At 35.4% G+C, this 22,924-nt stretch overlaps 2 protein-coding genes and 1 pseudogene across 2 annotated transcripts; 2 read left to right on the forward strand and 1 right to left on the reverse strand.

Annotated features, from left to right (window-relative positions):
- The first annotated feature begins 2,695 nt into the window (after nt 1-2,695).
- LOC131660496 (protein mago nashi homolog) lies at nt 2,696-6,542 on the forward strand. The gene is made up of 4 exons (XM_058929740.1): nt 2,696-2,814; nt 2,922-3,142; nt 3,257-3,433; nt 6,342-6,542. The coding sequence occupies exons 2-4, from the start codon at nt 2,924-2,926 to the stop codon at nt 6,399-6,401; spliced, it is 456 nt and encodes a 151-aa protein (XP_058785723.1). The 5' UTR covers nt 2,696-2,814; nt 2,922-2,923; the 3' UTR covers nt 6,402-6,542.
- A 4,607-nt stretch (nt 6,543-11,149) lies between these two features.
- On the reverse strand, nt 11,150-14,323 carry LOC131657661 (protein DETOXIFICATION 42-like; annotated as a pseudogene).
- Nucleotides 14,324-18,418: 4,095 nt separating this feature from the next.
- Nucleotides 18,419-21,650, forward strand: LOC131660497 (DEAD-box ATP-dependent RNA helicase 50). Its single transcript, XM_058929741.1, has 7 exons — nt 18,419-18,927; nt 19,016-19,210; nt 19,301-19,488; nt 19,982-20,195; nt 20,614-20,745; nt 20,850-21,025; nt 21,141-21,650. The coding sequence occupies exons 1-7, from the start codon at nt 18,472-18,474 to the stop codon at nt 21,370-21,372; spliced, it is 1,593 nt and encodes a 530-aa protein (XP_058785724.1). The 5' UTR covers nt 18,419-18,471; the 3' UTR covers nt 21,373-21,650.
- Nucleotides 21,651-22,924: the final 1,274 nt, after the last annotated feature.

Raw genomic sequence — 22,924 nt, forward strand, 5'->3', positions numbered from 1 at the left:
AAAATGTGAAATTGGTGTTTTCGGAGATGCATCTCCGAAAACACACCCCAATTGATGTTTTCGGAGATACATCTACAAATTCTAGAAAAATTTGAAAGAAAATGAAACTTCGGAGATGCATCTCCGAAGCAGAGGTATTATGGGGTTTTCGCTGGAGGTTCTCCCCATAGGGGGTCTACAAAGAAATTTCCTTATCTTATTGTGGCAATTCGTTACTGGATTAATTCAATTACAAATTTCACACATTTGATACAAGTCCAAAATCAAACTCACTAGATACAGAAAACTTACAAAAAAATAAAATTTATATTCATAATTTTTTTTTTATTTATGTAAATAATGTTAACAAAAATGCCAAACTTTAACGGAATCTTAAAAGATCCACACAAAAATAACAAGTTGAAGCAATATATCAAAGAGAAATAACGAAAACGTAGAAGAATCGATGAAAAAAATTAAAAAGCAAAATTGAACAAATCAAGAAAATAAAGTAGAACTTAATGTTTAGAACAAAGAAGAATGTATCAGAATACAAACAAGTTGAGAGTGAAGATTGAGTATGAAGGCTTGTGGTTAAGGGATTATGAGGTTCGAAGAGAGAGGTTCCTGGTGAGGGTTGAAGAGAATGAGAACGGTGAAGATGAAAAATGCGTGAGATATACGATTAGAGTTTTATTTTCATTTGTGAGAAAATTGAGTGTGTTTAGTTGTAAGAAGAAAATGAGAAAAGAAAAATACTTAATAAACAAAAAAAATTTAAAATACAACACAACATTCAAAACACAATTTTATAGTAATCACCACTAAAAACAAAAGGGAAAAAAAGTAAAATATGTTAGGTCAAACAATTTTCAGATTACATGGTATCACCCCTCACTTATTTTATAGAAGTTGCAGTCACCCAGTATTTGAAATCAATTTTGTTAACACCTGGTTCTTATAATCAACATTCATTTTCATTCATCACTAAATCCAACTAGGCAATATACAATCATTTACGGATATTAAAAAATGACAACCAATTTCATATTGCATTAGCCATTTAGTCATCTTGAAGGGATAGATAGGCAAACCCCTAAAATGAACTTATTTTCCAAAAAAAATAAAAATAAAACACAACACATGCACAAAATCAAACACAAATAACAATTCAATTCCACTCAACCTTGAACAATAAACAATTACATCCAAATACCAACCTAGGTCCACAACAAGTAGCACCCCACAATTAAAAATCATTTAATCAAATCCATTCAAATTCACAACAACAACAACAAAAAACAAAAAAAGTATAAAACAATAAATTTATACCTTACGAAAATGACGTGATTGAGCAGAATCGAAAATCGGCCAAACTTTAATGAAATCCTGAAAGATCCACACAAAAATAACAAGTTGAAGTAACCGATCAAAGAGAAATAACGAAAAGTAGAAGAATCAGTGAAAAAAAATTAGAAGGCGAAATTAAAATAATCAAGAAATTAAGTAGAACTTAATGTTTAGAACAAAAAAGAATGTATCAGAATACAAACCAATGGAGAGTGAGGATTGGGTATGGAGGCTTGTGGTTGACAGATAGTGAGGTTCGAAGACAGAGGTTCAAGGTGAGGGTTGAAGACAATGAGAAAGGTGAAGATGAAGAGTGCGTGAGATATACGATTAAGGTTTTATATTCAGTTTGTGAAAAAAAAGAGTGTGTTTGGTTGTAAAAAGAAAATGAGAAAAGAGAAATACTTAAGAAACAACACAATTTTAAAATACAACACAACATTCAAAACACAAACTTATAGTAATCACCACTAAAAACGAACAGAAAAAGTAAAATATGTTAGGTCAAACAATTTTCAAATTACATGGTATCATCCTGTTCTGGTCTGGGCCGAGCAGGCCCAATGAGCATAATTCAAGGCCCAAGCTCAATTGAGCATGTGCTCTCCGTTGACCATTGGAGCTTTACTCCCACGTGTCCCACGAAGAGCACGTGGTCACATGGTAGGTGGAAATTCGGTCAACCTCCTATCCGAACCCTACGGGTGGTTCAACCAGGACGTGAGTCACTTGCTGACTCTGCCCTACATCGTGGCATCCTGACAGTTTCCTCCATTTTGAGCCTCCAACGATCCAGTCCAAAATGAGGAAATCTTGGCCCCGCGTTGGGAGCTATAAATACTCTCTTTTAGTAGAGGGTCAGGTAATTTCATTCATTCTCACTCTTACCTTGTACTTGCACTCTGATTGCTCTCTCTCATTCGAAGTCCAACTATTGAAGACCATTGACGATCCAGTCTAATCAGGTACGATTAGTGGCGCCGTTTGTGGGAACCCTTTGCTTTTCCATCTTTTCTTAACACATATCAAAACAAATTCACTCCAACCTCCGATCATTATGATCAGCAACAACAACGCTCGCCCTAACGGTGATCCATTCGGCCTTAACAACCTGGTCTAAAACACCGTTGCTGCGATTGGACAGGGCCAGTCGTAGGTACATCTACAAACACTCTGTTTTAACACGTTTCGTAGATGCACCTACGGAAAGAAACACATTTTTTGAAAAAAAAAAAATTCTAAATGTACATCTAGAGAAGTATGAAACATAATTAAAATTTCGTCAGATGGTTAAAAGATTCGAGGGGTTTATTGATAAATTCTCTTAATTAATTACATTTTATTTTGTTATAAAATATATGAAATAATATCATTGATACATACAAATATTAAAATATTTGGCCGTTTATAGTTTTAATTCTTACTGACATTGCATTAGGTTTTGGTTTCACCGGTGGGACTTCCTCCGTCTGCTGCACTCTGTCTGTGAGTATTTTTTGAATTTCAAGTTTTTGATTTTGACGAATGTAAGGGTGCTTCGTTACTTCCTTGACATCAAAATAATCTTTATTTTTCTGCATTTGTTTTTCGAGTAATGGCGAGCGAAGAAGAGAATACAGAGTTCTACCTGCGATACTATGTTGGGCATAAGGGTAAATTCGGTCACGAATTCTTGGAGTTCGAGTTCAGGCCTGATGGCAAGCTTCGATATGCTAACAACTCCAATTACAAAAACGATACCATCATTCGTAAGGAGGTTTACCTCACTCCCGCTGTTCTTCGCGAGTGTCGCCGTATCATTTCCGATAGCGAGGTTACAAACCCTAACCCTATTTTATTTTATTTTTAACACCAATAAATTGGACTATGCTTGTGTGTTTTGATTTTAAACTTGATTCATTTAATTTGTGTTGATGATGAACTACAGATTATGAAGGAAGATGATAACAACTGGCCGGAGCCAGATCGGGTAGGGCGTCAGGAGCTTGAGATTGTGATGGGGAATGAGCATATCTCCTTCACCACATCTAAGATTGGCTCTCTTGTCGATGTTCAAAGCAGTGCAGATCCTGAAGGCCTTCGCATCTTTTACTATCTTGTTCAGGTGATTCTTTTCATGGATGTGGTTACTTTTGCATATTTGATAACTGGGTTTTTCTAGAATGCTTACTGTAGATTGTTTTAACTTAATTGCCTCGTGTTAACTCCAAAAGCTCCAACCATGATTCCTTAGATGGCCTTGGCTGCGATATTTAAAAATCAAATGAGGCATTACAAAATCACTCTGGTTGAATCCTTAAGATCATCAAACTGAATAGAACAGACTCTCATATTTAATATGTGGATGCTTGACATACTTTTAACATCAATAGTAGTTAGACTCTTGAGATCTGGTATACTTCCATACAAGAGATTAACAACCAAAACCAAGCTCTTATTTTTCAGAGGGATATTGTTACTGGGTTTTCCCTATAATTGAAACTTGAACTCATGTTCAGCACTTCCAGATACAAGAACTGGTTGATCTTTGCTGGTAAAGGATCCCACAACATAGTCCCTTGGACGCCAATGTTAACACCATCAAGTTTGTAAATTCGTCATGATGGTAAAGAAATAATCAGTAGAAAAACTTTTTTGAACTAGTTAAATTTTAATTCCAAAAAGCTGCGTATGGACTGTGTGTAGATGAGTGGCTCTTGTTTCCTACGATAATTAACTCTGTCACATGACCATTTAAGCAAACTATCTTGAGGGAAGGGGAGGGAGGAAGCATAAGTTGATCCCTGTTCATCCTTGAAGAACATGTGGATATTTAACATGTATCTGAATTTGAAAAATATTTAAAGTACATTGTCCCTATGTTCATTTTTTCCCACTACCCATGGCGGCCTCCCAAATCCTCTTAATAATATTATGATAGTACAGAAAATGTGGCAGGACAAGACTAGTCAGCTGACCCCGATCCCAAAACCTTTTAATTTTCACTTTTTTTTTAAACTTGTTTTCCTTTTCTTTTAATGCAACAGACTATTCCCCTTCTCCAGAATTTCTCTACTCCAAGGAGTTCCATACACGTCCGGTTCCCCTCCTACATCTACTGCTCACTGTTGCACATCTTTTATCCACATGCATAATCATCCTCCTCCTTTTCTTGCTTCCATATTCACCCACTTAGCTCGGTTCATGGGTTTCTATGAATTAGAGGTGAATTAGTGCGAACCATTTGCAAAAGTACCACAAACAAGTACTCACGGACCGATTTGCGGTTCGAAGGCATGGCAAGTGAATAATGTGGCCATGGTCTTAATATAAGAAGGTATATTAGTAGACATTGTTTAGTTCCAAGCGTTTCCTTGATTTTCTCGAAGTCTAAGAAGCAACATATGTCAGTTGTCTGATCTTATGTTTGAATTTCTCCGTGCTCCATCTTTTCATGAAACATTGGGTTGGTTGTCATTAGGACTTATGGCTTAGAACATGTTATTTCTAGATCCCAAAGTAGATACATGAGGCATTGCAGCTCACCTATGACTGCTGTCAAGAGCTTGTACTCGTTTCCAGAGACTTGTGTAGAATTTGGAGAGTGATAAAGAGTCAGTTAGCCAGTTAGTTATGTAGTCAACAGTATGTAGGAGAGCTGTGTAGAATTGATTAGCCCTGCTTGTATATAAAGGCCATATCTATCAGCTGACTGTGTAGCTGCTTTTAGGGTGTGCTAGACAATATATAGGTTAGGTAATAAGGAGATAATAGGGGTCTTTGTGTTTTAGTTTACAAGTTTTATCAGATTGATAGAATAAATGTTTGAATATACCTCAAACACATCATCCGGTATGAGAAAACCACGACCCTTGCACCAATGAGACCAACAATCATTAGAATAAGAGAGTGAGATTTTTTAGCCCAACATGTTTTGATTTTGTCAGAGTAAAAAATAATATTTTTCCATAGAAGAGATTATCAACCAAAACCAAGCTCATATTTTTTAGAGGGATATTGTTACTGGGGTTTCCCCAAAATTGAAACTTGAACTCATGTTCAGCACTTCCAGATGCCAGAACTGGTTGATCTTTGCTGGTAAAGGATCCTACAACGCTGTCCCTTGGATGACAATGACAACACCACCAAGTTTGTAAATTTGTCACGATGGTAAAGAAATAATCAGTGGAAAAACTTTATGAATTAGTTAAATCGTAATTCCGAAAAGCTGCTTATAGATTGTGTTGTAGATGGGTACTCTTGTTTCCTATGATAATTAATTGTCACATGACCATTTAAGCAAACTATCTCGAGGGAAGAGGAGGGGGAAGCATAAATTGATCCTTGTCCATCCTTGAAGAAATGTGGATATTTTAGAAGTATCTGATTTTGAAAAAGAATTGTATTCACCGACTCAGTGTTAGTTGTGCAAATAACAGAAACAAAGCCACCCTTTTTTCATATTCGAAGGCTAAAATGTATGTAGTATGATAGAAGATTAATTTATAAGGTGCATGGCTCTGTATTTCAGATTTTTCTTTGAAATTTAAGCTATTAAAACTGTGATTAAAAACTACGCAGAAGTAATTGCCTTAATCAGGGACTGAGCATTAATCAAAGCGCACATAACTCAATGAAGACAACTGAAAATAAACTGATCTAGCAACTTTCATAAATCGTTACTATGCATGAACCTAAAAATCACCAATATAGTTGTTGTAATGGTTTAAATTTTTCAGAGTGGATAGTGATACTGATGTTGAGATTTCAATATAGTTGATGTAAATGTAATGGTTTCAATGTTTTGACAGAAACTTCAGAATTCCATTATTATGATTTCTTGACTGTATTTCATCAATGTTTTAGAGAGTGATTTATATATTCCCCATTATATGTTATTATCTTGTTTTGCTTATATATTTGCCTTTGGGATCTAAGTGGGGTTGCCTCCCCATTAGTTACCCAGTTCTAGATTTGTTTGATGTCAGCTAGCGTCTTTGGTTTATTCTTGCTAATTATACTTATTTTTGCAGGATTTGAAGTGCTTTGTGTTCTCTCTTATTTCACTTCACTTCAAGATCAAGCCTATATAAGATGTTTACAATTATGTATGAGTTTGTCCTCTTGGGAATGTGCACTCTTTAAACAATTTTTACATTTATCTAATGATGTTTGACATTTGTAATGGAGATGAACAAGAAAACCTGATTTGAATGGATTACCTTTGTACCAAATATTTATTTTTTGTATGTTTGGTTTTGGATATTCTTTCTCTTTGACATGCTTCCATGGTTGGAGCATGAATATTGTGAGTTGCACGCTGTCTGTATGGAATGTGCACACGCCAAAGTTTCCGGATTTCTTTGACAACCAGTCATGTTCTCAGCAAATTGTTGAATAACATAGTCTAGAAATAGTTGAATAAATAAAAGTTTTATTTGGAATAGGCTATGGTTTCAGCAAGGTAGTTGGAGACTTACTTAGTTTGACACAACGAGTTTAGAATTGGAAGAGTTTGTACCTCTCAAATTTGTATGTAGTTTCTATTCATTTAATACCAATGAAACAATTTTCACTGCAATCTGATTCTGTATCAACATTAGGAAGTAATGATGTTTCGTTTCTTTAGCATGGGGTATTATAATTGATATACCTTGTGTTAAATGTGAGTTTTGCAAAAATATATGTATAAACGTTAACTGTCAAACAAAATTGAGTTTGCCTCTAGGGGTGTGCATAATATCCGGTTGAGATACCCAAATCTATAACCAAATTTAAATTACTTTTAAATATCCGGATATAATTGAATGTTTATTAACTGGTTTAGTTATTAATGGTTTGGTTATCCATTCATATAATTCGGATATAATTAAATGGTTATTAACCGGTTAAATTATTTTGGATTCGGTTATAATCCGGTTATTATCCAAATTCAAATATTTTAGTTGTCAAAATAAATTATTTTTTTGAGAAAAAAAATTCGGAAAAAATTATTTTCAAAACTGGATTTTTAAAAAAAACCGGTTATAATAACCAAATTTATAATCGGTTATATAAACCAGTTTTGATTAAAATGTGGTTATGGTTATAAATTCAAACCGTTTAAATGATTTTAAAATGGTTATGGTTTGGTTTTTGAAAATAACCAACCATGCACCCCCTTACTTGCCTCCAAACTTCTGTTTAGAAAAACATGATTGAAAATAGATGGAAGTTAACCATAAATTACTGTTCAACAAATACTGGATGCAAGTTAGATCATCAAAGGAATTTTTCTTGGAATTTTGATAACTTTGGTGATGAATATATGCCCCATCGGGTACATGTGAACATGTATCACATCGACGCCGTTTGTTGAAAATTAGATGGAAAAGACGTAAATAATGAAATCAAGCATTCATTATTGGTGTATTGTACGTTTTAAACATGACGAGTAATTTGTTGATCACGAGTCAATTACCTAAAAAAAGAGTTTACCATGCACATTGCTATCAATCAGATAGAAGTCATTGATACATATCAAAATACTATTTCGGGAGTGTTGAGAATCAAGTGTGGGGAATAAGTCCTACATTGATTAGAAAAGGGAAGATTGATCACATTATAAGTGAGAGAACCCACACACCTATCACCTTAAAGTTTTGGATGAATATGTGGTGTATCTCTCACAAAAGGGTATCCCAAGCGTAAAATGCACTCTCGCTTTGACCTTCGAATTACCTCCAATAGTGATATCATGAGCTTTTGATTTCGAGTGAAGGGATCAACTTACTTGTATCGAAAGTACTCCCCACATGTGGTGGATTAGGAGGTGTCCCATTAAAGAGTGTTAACGCGGTACAAGTGTATGTGGAAGAAAGAGCTTCCACTTGAGGGGGAGCTGTATAGACTCACATTCGAGGTGAGTGTTGAGAATCAAGTGTGAGGAAGAAGTCTCACATTGATTAGAAAAGAGAAGATTTAGCACATTATAAGTGAGAGAACTCACACACCTATCACCTTGATGTTTTGGGTGAATATGTGGGGTGTCTCTCACAAAGATGTGTCCCAAGTGTAAAATGCTCTCTCGCTTTGACTCTCGAATTGCCTCCAACAGGGAGTTCCTCCTTTTCAAAATAGAATCTTTCAAATTCATAGGAATGCAATAGATTTTTAGTGTCTTGCTTCTAAGGGGATTGGAAATGATGTTTGACTAATAGTCTTTGTACCTTAAAGTTGAGGGAAAAAGTACATGGTTTGCCCATAATTTCGTGCTTGTATATATGTACAAGAATTGCTTGATAGGATAATAACCAATGAAATATTTCATCTTATATTCCAATAAGACCCTAAGGTGAATTTTATGTAGTACATACTGATGTTTGTGGTTTCTTTGACACAATGTCTCATTTAGAGGAAATATATGTTATGTTTTCTTTGTGGAAGAATTCAGTAAAATGGTGTGAGTCTACACGACAGAATCTTACAGGTTATATAACTTGTCATCCAGAGATTTATTGCAAATAGAGATGGTATAATTAATTAGTAAGAATTATTGAATTGACATAAATAAGATGTCGAATTATCTTCAAGTGTGTCATTTGTATTCCATAATAATCAGAGGGAATGTCATATACTTGATAGAGGTGTTGTACAAATAAAGCAAGCAAGATGATCTTAAATGATTACATTTTCTCCTAGAAGTTACTAAGAATGCGATGTCATTCCAGATAAGATGATCACACCAGAAGAAGATGTAATGCACTTAGCTTATATTGTGGATGTCGAGCCGCTCAGCTATGCACAAGCAACTTTATCCTGTATGAGGATTAAAACTACGGAGGAAGAAGATAGAAATCAAACATGAAATTTAGTTTCCCTATAGAACTATTGTAATCAATCAAGGTCTATAAAGTAAAACACCTTTCACATGGTTCCATTGCCAAACATAAGACAGAGCTTCCTGCAAGTGGATTCTCACAAAATTCTAGCCTCAATTTAACATAAAATTTTGCACCATTTGTAGGAATTGAGACAATTTGATTAATGATAGTTGTGACTAACTTCTTGCAACAAAATTTCGTTCAACTAGATGTCAAATCATCATTTTTTAATAGTTACCTTTAGGACGAATTTTATACTGAACAACCTCGTGGGTTCATTTTGAAAGATGAAGAAGATAAGATATTGAAGCTTAATAAGGTTCTCTATCGCCTGAAAAAAGCTCCATGATTCAAGAATAATAAGATTGATGAGTTCGTAAAGCAAATTGGTTGTTCCAAGTGTAGAATCGAACATGAAATATATGTAAAAATATTGAATCAAGGCAATCACAACATAATATGTCTATATATGGAGGATCAAATCATCATATGAAGCAATCACAATGAGATTGAGAATCTCAAATTAAACATGAGCACTATATTTGATATGATGACTTATGAGGACTAAATTACTTTCTTGGCCTTGAATTTCATGCACACGTGAAATACTAGGTAATTCGCTAGAGGAAGTATACCAGTGATATCTCAAAGAGATTTAATATGTTAAGCTATAATCAAACAAATAATCATAGAAAGAAAATTCAACATATTACAAATTCTGCACCTGCAATGATGAAAATGTTGTTGATAAAACTCTATACGACCAAATAATGGGATGCTTGAGGTACACTTACAATTCCATACCTGACATATATCACAATGAAAATGTGGTGGACAAACTTATCCAACAATCTAAATGGCCACGTATGCAAGACGTCAAGATGATCATGAGATATCTTTAATCCGCAATAAACCATGATATCTAATCTCTAAAATTTGACGATCAGAGGGATAAGTAGTTTGACTTTTGTAACTCAAATTGGTATGGAGAAAAAGTGAAAAAAAGAAACACAATTTCAAATTTTTCAATTATCAAATTTCTTGGTGCTCCAAGAAGAAAACAACAATGACTTTGTTTTTATGTGAAATAGTGTGTCAACAATCTTTAATGGTCGAGATGAAGATATGCAAAGTGGAATAAGTGGAATTGATGGTAAATAACAAATCAACAATTAATCTGGCAAAGAATCGCATAACAAACACATTGAAATTAAATTTCACTTTCTTATACATCAGATTATCAAATGTCAAAATCACTTTAACATAGAGCAAAACAAAGGATTAAGTGAGAAATGTTCTAACCAAACTACTCAAGATTGAAAAGTTCAAAAATACGAGGAGCATGTTAAATGTAACAAAATTTTGAGTTAAGAGAAAATTTGAATTATAATTCAGATTAAGAAAAGTTAAATACACTGTGATCATTATCAATATGAACTAACTAGTAACAAACTCGTGCATTTGCACGGGTTCTGGTACGTTATGTGCAATGGTTTTAGACCGCATTTGTTAAATAGAAAAAATAATAAGCAATAACTATAGGAAAATGACATTAAAAATTAAAATTGGCAAAAGTATGGAAAAAAACATGATGTTGTTAGATTAGTTAGAAATTTAGTTGGGCCAAAAATAATTGATGTAAACTTTTGTTTTAGCTGGATGTTTAATAAGTTTTATAAACATATATACATTAACTTAAAAAAACATGTATAGTGAAGCCTCAAAGCAAAGATTCTGTAAGCCCAACTAAAAAAGAATTTTCTGGCCCGTAAAATAAAGTAAACATGTAGGCCCAATTTTATTTGCAACTGAAGATTGAAATGGTTGTGTATTAATGTAGACATTATTGATTATACCACCGTTCCATTTACATTAACGCAAGAGTATCAATTTTCGAGAGAAACAACTCTTAATAATAGTTGGAATAAAATTCAATTGATCCAAACCTAAGATGCAGAGGTAGATTTTGAACCAGTGCCTCAAAAAGCAAATACAATAATACATGTACCAATGCCTATTCTTTTCCAAGAATTTCTCATCCAAATGACTAAAAAGCCATGAAATTGTGGCCAAATATAAGCTATGATTAAGCTCCATTCATGATGTTGTTGGCTCCTAAGGAATTCCCATGGTCATGATCCAGTTCCAATCCTGCATTAATATAGTTCATTAGTTGAATGAACTCATCCAGATGTTGCAAGTGTCTTGAAAATAAAGTAGAAGAGTATGAGAAAATCATTAGAATTTCTTTTAAAGAAGAATTACCTCAATAAGCCAGCAAATGCTCTTAAACTCATTTAGATGGTCAAAGCAATCCAAATTCCAATGAATCCTCTAGAGGATGACAAAATAAGTAGACAAATTATGCTAATAACAACCACTATAACCTGAGAATGAAGAATGCCATATTTGAATAATGCCACTAACTATATAAAGTTAACTTCATACTTGTTACTCAAGGAAATAAAACATTGCAAGAAGAGTTTGAATATTGAAACCTATGAAGGACTTACACAAATAGGAACACCTGACACGATGCTGACACGTCTACACATTAGTTGATGTTGCACACTGACACATGTCATACACCTGACACGACTTTGATTTGAAGTATCAGGGCTACATGTATTGAAACTACATCATTTTTAATGATTCTTTAAGATAAGTGTGTACTAAAATATGGACCCACCACCATGGAGAAGGGTGAGTATAAAAGATCAGTGCAAACTAAAACATGGAAGAAAATACATACCATGGAGAAGACTGAATATGCAAAATCAAATGCACCAAAGTTGACACCATCAAATACAAATGCCAAAGAGTTTAGGGGCTGAGTGAGTGCAACAAACTGGAAGAAAGAGTTAAGACGAATGTAAGTTCCTCTCTTTAGGAGGTTGAAAAGATAGATTACCAATACAACTTTTCCAAATTTGAACGCGAATAAATTATCAGGATCCCAATTCTAATGAGATGGAGGACATTCGCGTCTTTTGTAAAAACTTTAGCTCCAAATTGCAATCCTGTTTTAAGAATGAATGCAAGTGTTGCTCCGAGAATTAAACCCATATGCATTATAACTATCTATCACATTTACAGTTCAATGTATTCAAAAAGATATTTGCGGGAAACATTTATCCTCTTGCTTCAAAAAGAATACCTGCAATACTCGAGATGCAGTTGTTGTGGCCTTATCATAATACTTGTTAGCAAATGCACCTGCAAGATTAGCCTAATACAAAAATAGAAAAATCAAGTGTAAGTGTTCGATATTCTATCTATGATAAAACAAGACAACGAATTTTAGTGGAGAAAGTAATTGATCGTATCTCACCTGCTTGACAACAGCCACACAGTCAGAAAGAAGAGACACTGTCAACCAAACCTGCAGACAAACTTGAAATGCAGCCATGGATGTTGATCCATGGCGTGCAGCTAATGATGCAGGGAGTGTCACACAGAATGTTATAGGAATGACTCTCATTAATAATAGAAAACCTGCATGACAATAATGACGAAGCCCTCTGGTAAGCGCGATAAATCCCTCTGGTAAGCACGATACCCCTCTGAGAAGCATGATCAACCCTTCCATTTTTGAGAAATCGGTCAAATTGAAGATGCTTGAGGCTTGGAGGTATAAGATCAACTTGTTTCATTAAACTCCACAAGAGTATAGCCGAAATTAGATACCTACATTGATAAGAGATGAAAAAATAAAAGCAAAGCAAAAGGAAATTAAGACAATGGACATGATAGTTCTGCATAAAGTGTTCCTTAAATCCATATTTGAATCATAACCAAGTAAAACATACTGAGATATAACATGTGCAATGGCTGCACCGATGACACCCATTCGGAAAACAAAGATGAATAGAGGATCTAATGATATGTTGTTTTGATTTAAAGTAACTTGGAAGTTTGAAATGGTATATGTGTTAACTGTTAAAACAGAGTCATAAGTCTGTTTAAAAGCAGCTGGTACTCTACAGTGTATATCAGTGCCCTGAAATACAAGCAAATGCAAAAATGTTATGGTAGCTTCATAAAACACCTGTGTTAAAACATGGGAGGTTATAAATCATCGAAGAAGATAAGGCTTTACAAAGATGATGCATTCCCAAGATAGTGTTGATATGAGTCTTGAATCTAAACAAAGTCGAATATATGAAACCACTTTTATAAATATCAATGTTTATGATGAAGAACTAACATTTCATCAAACATGGTAAATACAAATGATCGTACCTGATCAGAAGGATCGTCACGGGCTGCTCGGAACTGGATCTTCGAAGAGTAAAGGGGGGGTGTACCTGCAAGGTACTTCGATGCCAAAGTAAGAAGACGAGCAAAGGAGTGCAAGTACAAGCTAAAGGTTAGAAAGAAGTGAATACCTGACCCTCTAGTGAAAGAGGGTATTTATAGCCCCCAGCGCTGGGCCATGATCTCTCTATTTGGGTTGGATGCCCAGGCCCAATTAGGAGACTGCCAGGTTTCCTAGGCGGAAATATCGGAGGTGCACGAGTGCCCTCTGTCCTAGTTAACCGCTCCAAAGTTTATGGGAGATGCGGTCTTTTAGGAACCACGTGGACTCCACGTTATTCGGAGGGTTGAATGTGAAGGAACCTTACGAGGAGCAGGGTCCTCGGCGAGAGGATGCTCGCGGGGAGCACCTGTGCCGGGCGCTAAGCAGCTTGCAGGGAGAAACATGCCGGGCACGGTGGAGACGAGTATTCTACTGCGCTTTATGGAGCATAAAGTGGTTTGGGGCTCTAAGGCTAAGCGGGCCGAAAGTAGATTGGGCCTAATCTTGGCCCGGTCCAGAACAACAACAAAACTAAAGTTGTGAGTAAAGCATCTTATACGAAAGAAACAAATTTCCAGAAACCCTAACAATACAAAACCCTAACAATGAAACCCTAACTATACGAAACTTCTTACCTGGAACCAAAAACCTCACAAAAAACGGCAGAAGATGAAACCCTAAATCTGAATTTAAAACCCAATAACAACAAACATACCTCTTTGTTGTGCAAAATCTTCTCGAAGTGCTCTTTGGTCTTCGATAAAACTGTCCGTTTGTGATGGATTTTGACTGCAATTTTCCAGAGTTCCTTGATTTCATTGATGTCCTTCAATTTCTCAAAGGGTCTTGCCATAGCAAAGTTGAGAGGAGAAGAAATTTGGAATATAAGTTTGATGTCAATTGCAACTTCGAAGGAGTTCTAGAGAGAGAAGGAGAAGTGTAAAACAATATGAGACAAATGAAACGTTTGTGTGGAAATGACAAGAGAGGTGGCGTGTTTGGAGGTTCATGTATGCAGAAGAGCATACTTTTGTCAAAAATAATTAGGATTTTCTGAAATTTTAGGAAAGAGAAGAGAAAGTGGTAGGAGAAATCAATACCCATTTGTTTGAAAAGATACGTGAATAGAACAAAAGTTGTGCTGCTAAAACAAAAGTGCCTTTTAAAACATAAATTTATTATTTTGAATGTACTATATTTTATTAGTTTGTTCCCAAATACCCAATTGATTTGAATAAACTAGTAAAAGACTTTTTGTACCCCTATAATATTAATTTAGAGTAAGATAGCAAAAATATATTTGTCGAAAATCCAGAATAACAAATCTTCTTATATTATAAAGGGTTAAATATACAAACCCCCCCTGTAATGTTAGCGAGATTAGGTTTTAGCCCCTGTAAAAAAATTTTTTTTGATCCCCCCCTTAACATCTGTAGATTCCATCCCCAGACCCCCCCTAATTGCCACGGTTGCACTCAGATTCCCCTAAGATTCTATATTGTATCACACGTGGAATTTTTGTCTTCTTAATATCCACCATGGCATTTCATCATCTTCTCAAATTACATTATATCTGTAAACGAAGAAACTAGGGTTCCTCCATTGTTCCTCTCCTCGTATCATTCCTCCGTCGCTGCTTCACAGTTAATCTCACAACATGGGTAGCAAATCTTCCTCCGTAGGAAACTCCGGTTGCAAATCTCCTTCGCTGCTTCATCGTTCCCAAGCTCCACCTCACTGTAGTTGTAACATAACCATGAAGATGTGGGTATCAAACACCATTGATAACCCTAAACGCAAATTCTGGAAATGCAGAAATGTACTGGTAAGTTCATTCACGTTTTTTTTTATTTGCTCTGTTTGTTGTGCGATAAAGGTTGCTTGTAATTTGCAGAATGGATGCGGTATGTTCATATGGGATGATGAGCTGGGTGAATTCAATAATGTTGAGGTGATTCAATGTAAATGCACTGAAATGACAAAAGATGCGTTGAAAGAGATTTTGAAGGACATTGCCACTGACAATTTGGGAGCAGACACAAGTAATGAGAAGATTTTGAGGTTGAAGAAAAAAGTTGCAATGGAGAAGAAGAAGAACCATAACATGATGGTTGCACTTGTTATGTCTTGGATGTTTTTTGCAGCATTTTATATGTTTCTGTAATTTAGTTTAGGGAAGTGTATGTTGTTTGTGATTGTATCACTTCTATCACTTGTATAACTTTTGTTGTATCACTTTTGTGGTATGTAACAATTTGAGCTTGAATGGAATGAATGAGTCTATTATCAGTTTTCTATAAAGATTTGCAAATAATATGAAGTAATTATGAGATTAGATAACATTTGAGGAAATTGATCCAAAAAACAACTACAAATGTTATAGGTCATTACCCTAAAAGTCAGGTAGATCATTACCCAAAAAACCATTACAGATGGCCACAAAACAAAATACCACCACACAAAATATCATAGGACATAGTATCATTACTAGACCATTACAAGTTATAGTATCATTACTAGACCATTACAAGTTAACTTAATGTCAATTGGTACAAAATACACAAAATAATCAACTGCTCTTTTGTTTCTTCCATTTCTTCAAAGACCTAGTTGACACTCCAAGGCTTGATGATGTCTCTGCAGGGTCTTCAATTGTGATTGGTTGCTCAGATGAACCTGGACCAATAATTGGTTTCTTGAACCAACTTAATTTGACTCTTTCACTCCTCCTTATCTTTAAACCATGGTGAGGTTTGATTGTCTTCTTTTTCTTGGGTTGTGGTTGACTATTGTCTACAACACACGACTGGGTCTGACTCTGCACATCATTTGGCACATCATCATGAACATTCTCAGCCTCTACATCATTTTGGACAGCAGCCTGAACATCATTCTGAACTACCTCAGTCTCCACATTATTTTGCTCCTCATTCTTAGCCTGAACATCATTCTGAACAACCTCAGTCACTTTAGCTTTGACTTTTCTCTACATCACAGCCACAAACAAACAGTACAAATTAATACATTGAGTGCAACAGAAATATTTATGAAGAACATATAACATGTCTTACCTTTCTTTTGAGTGCAACAGGGTCCTGTGTGGGGCTCTTACAGGTCAAAGCATTATGACCAAACTAGTCACATTTTGTACATTTGTATGCAACCCCAGTCCATCTTTTCCTAGCACCCTCTTCACCACTTTCTCGAATCCTCACCTTTCTAGGTCTACCAGGCCCTTGTTTGTAAGCTGGTGGTAGCATGTCTTCAATCTCAGTTTCTGGCCACATGTCTTGGCCATTTATAGGTGACACAGAGAATCCATAACACTTAGCATATTTCTCCCTTGTGTAGCATTCATCAACAAAATCCTCAGGTGTTTGTTTTCTATAGCTCAAAGCAGATACAGCATGCCTACAAGGAATCCCAACCAATTCCCAAAAATTACAGCTACATGATTTTCTTGCTATGTCCACTATGAATTCTTGGTTGTTGAAACTGTGAGTCACTTGGAACTTCTCATCCACAGACCAAGTTGGTAGCCAATGACCACTATGAAAAACTTCATTGTCCAACCTTCTCCTAGGTATAGGCATAACTCTATGTTGCCATTTTTCAAGTTTATGTACAGAGGTAGCTACCCTATTCATTAAATACTTCCTAATCCACTCACACATAGTAAGGATGGGTTTGTCCCTAGCAACTAAAATTGTAGCATTGAAAGACTCAGATATATTGTTCATCAACACATCACACTTTGGGTAGAAACTAAAAGCATGCTTACACCAGCTCTTGGTAGGTACAACCATCAACCAAGTCCAAGCATTGAAATCAACATTCTTTAGCTCATTCATCTTCTGCATCCAAGCTTGATGATATGTAGACTTAGCAGCTCCCATCATCAAATCCCTTATTAGGGTTCCTCCACCAAACTTTTTCTTGAAATTGGCATATAGATGTCTGACCCATAAATAGTAGAATCTACCCCCCCTCTATAGATTATCTCATCTTTGTTTACCCTAATAAACTCACCCCCGTGGTGGAAAGTAACGTTGAAATGTTGCATATCCTGCGTTTAATCATGCAAATCGAAATAAAAACCCCAACAGAGAAGAAACACGAAATGGAGAAGAAGAATAACCATAACAACACTAACCTCTGACATTGCGCCGTCGTCCACCAAACCCTTATGCGCCGTCGTCCACCACACCCTTATGCGTCGTCGCCGTCGTCACTGTTGTTGCTAACTTGAGAATGTCTGAAAACGTGACTAAACCTAATTTTTACAAGGGGGTAAAACCAAATGACTTTTTAACTCTTTACAACAGCATGGCATGTAAATTTTACTCATTTTGCCACGTATGTAACATGTTAATGCCACATGGACATTTTAATTTAATTTTAATAAATCTGATTTAACAAGTGGCATTGGGGGGTGTTTTGGCGTGGAATCTTTGCAAGTTAAGGGGGTGATGAAAAAAAAACTTTACCAGGGGCTAAAACCTAAACTCGCTAACATTAACCCCCTACAGGGGGTTAGTATATTTAACCCTATTATAAATATAAAATATCTAAAGATTACTTCCTATTACTCTAACTGTTTTTTATGTATGTATATTAATATAGTTCTAACATATTTGACACCTTTTAAAAATCCAACACATTACCGACTAAATCTAAATTTTACGAGAGAATTAATAAAATGCATTACCATATATAATTATTTATTTATTTAAATCTATACAAATTAATTTGATTTGTTACACATTCTATGACATGTCAATTTTATCCGATTATCCATTATTATTTTAAATTTTAAATTAGTTTGACCCAAAATAATAAAAAATTTACCTTAAACCTTTAATTTGTATTAAAATTTAAAGAATAAAAATAAAATAATGATTTCAAATTGGGTTAAAGATTGAATGAAAGTATAAGAGGGACACCCCTTATCTTGTTGAAAATTGTAAGAAACAGTCGAGACGGTAACAGAAAAAGAAAGCAATGGAAGCAGTTTATGGAAAATCGCTGCTATTTGGTACCGGAGTCAATCTCAGAGTCGGAGTTGGACTCAGAACCAAACCCTCACACTCTGTCTTCTTCCTTTCAAACTCCACTTCCGATAGCAGCACCACCCATTCCAAACCACAATCGCGTTTCGATAAACTAAATGCTAACAAACACAAAGCCAACGCTCTTATCCTTAGATCAAAGGAAAAGATTAGAAGACGCAAACAAGCTGAACTAGATGAAAATCCCGCAACTGCATCACCAACACGACGTCGTTTAAGTACTCATCCCAAAGGTTGGGGAGATACTAGGGTTACGTCGTTTAAATCCTCATTGCCGTTGGAGGATACCAACTTTTTCAGTCTCAAATCCTTTAAAGACATTGGTTGCGCTGATTTCGTTATTCAATCTCTCCATAAACTCTCTTTAACTCGTCCTTCACATATTCAAGTAACAAATGCCTAATTCAACACTCTATTTTTTTTTTTCTAATTTCAAACAGATTATGAATTCATTTTGTTTTCATGTATAACTATAGGCCATATCGTTTGCTCCGATTATTGCTGGAAAATCTTGTATCATAGCTGATCAGAGTGGTTCTGGTAAGACATTGGCTTATCTTGTACCGATTATTCAGCGTCTCAGACAACAAGAACTAGATGGACGTCATAAATCATCTTCACATGCTCCAACAGTTCTTATACTCGCGCCTACGGCCGAGTTGGCTTCTCAGGTTATTTGTTATTTTTCGGAACAGCATATGTAGTTTTGTTATGTGAGTGACTGAGTGCTATGGTATAATGACTGTTGTTTACACTTGCAGGTCTTACTTAATTGTCGATCAATGTCAAAATCAGGAGTTCCGTTCAAATCTATGGTTGTCACTGGTGGCTTTGCACAAAAAACTCAACTGGAAAGTTTAAAGCAGGGCGTTGATGTATTAGTTGCTACACCGGGTCGTTTTTTGTTCCTCATGAAGGAAGGCTTCTTGCAGTTAACAAATCTAACATGGTAAACCTTGATCCTTTTTCACATTCGTTTTTCTTTTCTGTTAGTTTTACCATTCTGATTCAGCAGCTATGCAATTGATTTCCATTAGTATGGTATCTTATAATTTTGTCACAAAAAAACACAATAGATATATACAAGTAACTAATGACACTAGTTTGTTCTGAATTTCGTAGTGTAGTACTAGTAGCATTATTTTTTATTGCCATTTACCTCATGTTATCAATTTGTTGATAACTGATCAGGATTATGCCAAAGAAAGATCGTTTTCTTTTTCTGATTGATTTGCAGTGTCATTGTGTCGTAAATTTTCTGTGAGAATTGATTTAAAAATTGCACTGCAATCATATTAGTATTAGGAGGATTAAAAGTTGGCCACTGTAGATTCCTGATTATTAAATAGAAAAGTACTACTAGACTTCCATTGAGATGTTTATAAACATCTGTAACAGTGATTGAATTTATCTTAACAATAACAGTTATTATCATGTTGCAGTGCTGTGTTGGATGAGGTAGATATACTCTTTGGGGATGAGGACTTTGAAAAGGCTCTTCAATGCTTGATTAGTTCTTCACCAGTTGACTCACAGTATTTATTTGTGACTGCAACTTTACCAAAAAATGTTTACAGCAAACTGGTTGAAGTTTTTCCTGATTGTGAAATGGTCATGGGACCTAGTATGCATAGAATAAGCTCTCGCCTCGAAGAGGTCAGGTTTCATTTGCAGATTCTTTCTTTCTATTTTATTTTTATGAGTCAGAAGATACCATAACTGAATATCTAAAAACATATCCCCTGAATTTTGCTGTCTGAGTTTATAGCAGTTGGCTTAACTCCTTTTGTTTCCTACACGAGATTTAAATTGAACTGTAATTTATTCTCAACCTTTATACTCTCTGTTCTATATCATTGTGTACAGCAGTGGCACTACAGCTAATAACAAATATGAAAATGGTATAGTAGACCTATATTACATGCTTAAATTGCTGGGATACTTTGGTGTGTACAGGCCATGCTGGATACCGTGACCTGTAATCACCACTATCACGCAAAATAATATTTGCAATACAACTGAATTATGCACCACTGCGGAAGTGGGTCTGATGTTTAATTTCTTATTGGTTCAGATAATAGTAGATTGCAGTGGGGAAGGTGTACAAGAAAAGACACTGGACACGGCATTTTTGAACAAGAAAGCTGCTCTTCTGAAGCTTGCGGAGGAGAACCGTGTCCCAAGAACTATTGTGTTCTGTAACAAAGTATTCTGAACTTTCATGACTTATATTAAATTTTGTAATATCAATTATTGTTGCACCTTTTGTCCTTTTTTACTTTTCTATAATTCTCATAATATGTATTTCAGATTGAAACATGCAGAAAAGTTGAAAATGCGTTAAACCGTTTTGATAGAAAGGGAATTCGCATGCAAGTTCTACCTTTCCATGCTGCCATGACACAAGAATCGCGGCTTGCTAGTATGAAAGAGTTTGCCCGCTCTCCGTCAAAAGAAGTGTCCCAATTTATGGTTTGCACAGACAGGTATTCATCTGTTTAACTCCCTAGTTATGGATGTTCAAAACTGTCTTTCTGTTGTTTCTTGTTTGATAATTATGTTTTTGTGTCCAAATTAATTCATTGTGGCTACTTGTAACAGAGCATCGCGGGGAATCGACTTCACTGGAGTAGATCATGTAATACTTTTCGACTACCCCCGTGATCCAAGCGAATATGTACGGCGTGTTGGAAGAACAGCACGAGGTGCCAGGGGACAGGGCAAGGCATTTATCTTTGTAGTTGGCAAGCAAGTATCCCTTGCACGCAAAATATCGGAAAGAAATCGGAAGGGTCATCCACTGCATGATGTACCTTCGGCTTATGAGAGTTGATATAATAGTGATGGAAAGATTGAAGCTGTCATCAAGTCAAAGTAAGCTTCAGTTCAAGATTCCTCCCCCCTATAAAGGAACGCCGTAATTGCAAAATAAGCACAAGCTTACATATCAACAATGTGTTCAACATATTAATTTTTGGGAAATTAATGATGTAAATACAAGATAATATTGAGTTTGCTCCTCCCTTTGTTCTGACATTTTCTCTACGTGGACGTCTTGAAGTTGTACTTGTATCTAAAAATGTTAATTAATGCAATTTATTTTTCTAGAAATTTTGTCAAATACATCAACTTCTTGAAATAGTTAGCTTTGACAGTTGAAAAAGTTGTACAACTATTAGAGAAAGCTTGTGTGACAGACAAAGGAAACCTCATCACCAAGGAATAGATCGGTGTGACCTCATCTTTTGAGAAGTTGATTATATTAGTGAGACAAAATGTCATGATATGGATCTGGGACATTCTCTCTAAAGTTTTGGATGAAAATCAATCTAAAATACCAAAGTATGTTTTTGGTATTTGCATCTTTCAGAGTCCATAGCAATCAATGATGGGGAGTTGTGTCAAAAGAAAAAAAAACGTTTATCTCCCCTAAGACTACTTTGGCACACAAAATAAGGGAGTTTCCTTGGTTATATCAGGATTTCACATCTCAGTTGTGGAATCGGCTAATGGAACAGACTATAAGATGATTCTAATTAAGAATCCGAATCCTGAAAAGATAAAGAAGATAAAGGCTATTGTGAAGGACCTAATAAATTTGCATGTTAGTGATTCTCAATTAGATGAAGACCTTGAGAACATCATGGATTCACTTAGAGATGAAGGTTGAAGACCTCTTGGTGGTTGAAAGTGAAATTGTGGTTGTTGGGCCTTGTATTCTCTAGGCATGTTTCTCTTGTTTTTTTATAAGGGCTCTATAGTCTTTTGAGACTAGATTATGTAATAGTGATGTGCACCTTTGAAAGTTGATTGTGGTGATTTTTTCCTTTTCATGTTGTGGTGTGTAAATTCTAACATACTAACCTTGTATGACTGACATTGTACATGTTATCTTCTGAGCATATTGACTTCTTTGAAGAGCTAACCATTTGCCAAATTATAGCAAAAAGGGAGAGCTATAAGGAGAAGTGGTGTATCTGTTATGTGCAGGTTAACCTGTTGTACTCTATGTTGGGGCATCGGGTAAGACATTTGGCCCTTGTATCTGTGCAAACAGGTTTGAAAGTTATTTTACTGGTGTTAGTAGATTCTACATATCCTAATCATTAACTACTAATTGTTCGTGTTGTGCATGACTAAGTTGTGAATGATTTCACACTAATGATTGTTAGGATTGTATGTTACTAACTATGCATTGACTGGGTACATGCATGACTAAGTATGTGAATGATTGCATGTTATATTATATGTTTAATTTGGAATAACCAAACAGATTATGTGTAAGCATATGATCTTGATGGTACTGACTGTTGCTGTTGTGCTTAAACTCTAATATATAGAAGAATGTTGTTGTTATTATTGACTGAATGCTATGAGGAAGACCA

The sequence above is a fragment of the Vicia villosa genome, linkage group LG3 (assembly GCF_029867415.1).
Source record: "Vicia villosa cultivar HV-30 ecotype Madison, WI linkage group LG3, Vvil1.0, whole genome shotgun sequence".
NCBI lineage: Eukaryota > Viridiplantae > Streptophyta > Magnoliopsida > Fabales > Fabaceae > Vicia > Vicia villosa.